At 54.3% G+C, this 1670-nt stretch overlaps 1 protein-coding gene across 1 annotated transcript; it reads right to left on the bottom strand.

Annotated features, from left to right (window-relative positions):
• Positions 1 to 244: 244 nt before the first annotated feature.
• DQ04_08191000 (formin) lies at positions 245 to 1597 on the bottom strand (the record flags this gene model as incomplete). The annotated part of the gene is made up of 1 exon (XM_009315465.1): positions 245 to 1597. One exon carries the CDS (start codon positions 1595 to 1597, stop codon positions 245 to 247), a length of 1353 nt encoding a protein of 450 aa, XP_009313740.1.
• Between the last annotated feature and the right edge of the window lie 73 nt (positions 1598 to 1670).

The following is a 1670-nucleotide window of genomic DNA, read 5'->3' as shown; positions in this document are numbered from 1 at the left end:
CCCCCCCCCTTCACAGCCCCCTCAGCTCCAACCAAGGAAGGCTCCAGGGGGAGCGGCAGCAACAGGGACAACTTGCGCCTCCCCCACCAACAGCAGCAGCAACAGAGCATGCGGCCGGCCAGGCAATCGGTGCCGCGGCAGCCACGTGCACACACGCAAAGAACCAAAAAAAATTTGTGAGATAGGCCACAGAAGCGACATCCAGTTCAGCACAGCCGACAATTCACTGCAACACACTCCAACATCACTTGGGGCTATCGCTCCTGGTATGACCATTGCTACCTTTCGCTGCGCCATCGTCTTCCTCCTCCTCGTCCTTCTTATTTTCTTCCTCCACCTTCTCTTCAGCGAAAGACCTCAGAGAGGCAGATGCATCTAGATCTACACCAACAGCCTTCAACAGCGCCCGCTTGTCTAATGCCTCCACCTCCGCGCGCTTCATGGAATTCTCCACGTCTGTGCGGAAGTGCATTATGTGGTTCCACAGAACTGTCTCACCCAAGGTAGGATCCTCCCCATAACTCTCCAGCATTGCCGAGACATCATCCTTCAGCCGCTGGTGCCGCAAGGCGAGCTGCGACACAATGGAGAGGTACTCCGCGACATGTGCCGCCATTAGATCCGGGAATGCGTCCACAACGCCTGGCGGATACATCGCCGCACGCTTCTCCTGCACACCCGGCCGTCTCGATTCCTCCACGGTACGCCGCATCTTCTGCAGCGTGAAGTTAAGCTGGGCGACGCTCTGGCCCACCTCCTGCACTGTGGTACCAGCGAGATTGTCAAGGCACTCCACTTCTTCTACAAAACGCAGGAGGTCTGGCCGCCGGTCCTGCAGGGAGACGACAAAAACCTCCAACATCGTCGTCTTGCCGTCAACTGCCTTCACGAAGTTCATCTGATTAAGGCTCTCAAGGCGGAACCCTACTGCATCCGCGTAGGCACTGCCACGATTCATAAAATTGCCGAATTCCAAGACAGTGTGGAATACTTGAGAGAGCTTTGATGTTTTCTTCGTCGCCACCGACACCGCTTTCTCAATCACATCAAGTCTCTCCTCTGTGAAAGAGACAAGTTCCGCCGTTTCCCCAGAGGCCAGCCAAAGGAGGATACGCTCGCGGACATCTGTCACAGTGGTGCACAGCTTGTGAATGTATTCCTCAACATCTGTCCAGGCAACATTCCCCGCGGCTCGCTCCGCTGTTAATGCTGCGATCTCCTCAGGTGTGGGGAGGGCACTAAGCAAGGCTTCCAACTTTTCGCTCGGAAGCATCACATCATCACATTCAATCAACCCTCGACACATTTCGTCTACTGGTATCTTAAGTTTTTTGAGACATATTGCGATATTTTGCTTCCGTTGGACACCTAAAGCACTACTTTTGCGTAGACCCTCTGTCTTTGGATCATTTGGCCCCTTATTCGATAGCACCAAGGACGTTGACTTCTTGCGAACCTCAAACATGGCGAGCAGAAAGGGTTCGTCCACGACATCTTCGACAGCAGAGGAGTTACGGTGGCTCCATACACCTACAGGCCGCTGCAACTTCTTCCAAAAAAACGTCTTTAACTTGGGACCAACAAACAGCGGTTTCATCGGTGTTGCGGAGAAATTTTCGGGCATCGGTGGTGGTGGTACCGGAGCCTTCCCCAACATTGGTGGTGGCGGC

Source organism: Trypanosoma grayi (assembly GCF_000691245.1).
Source record: "Trypanosoma grayi strain ANR4 Tgr_819_V1, whole genome shotgun sequence".
In the NCBI taxonomy this organism is placed as follows: Eukaryota; Euglenozoa; class Kinetoplastea; order Trypanosomatida; family Trypanosomatidae; genus Trypanosoma; species Trypanosoma grayi.
This window is presented reverse-complemented; position numbering and strand designations above follow the sequence as displayed.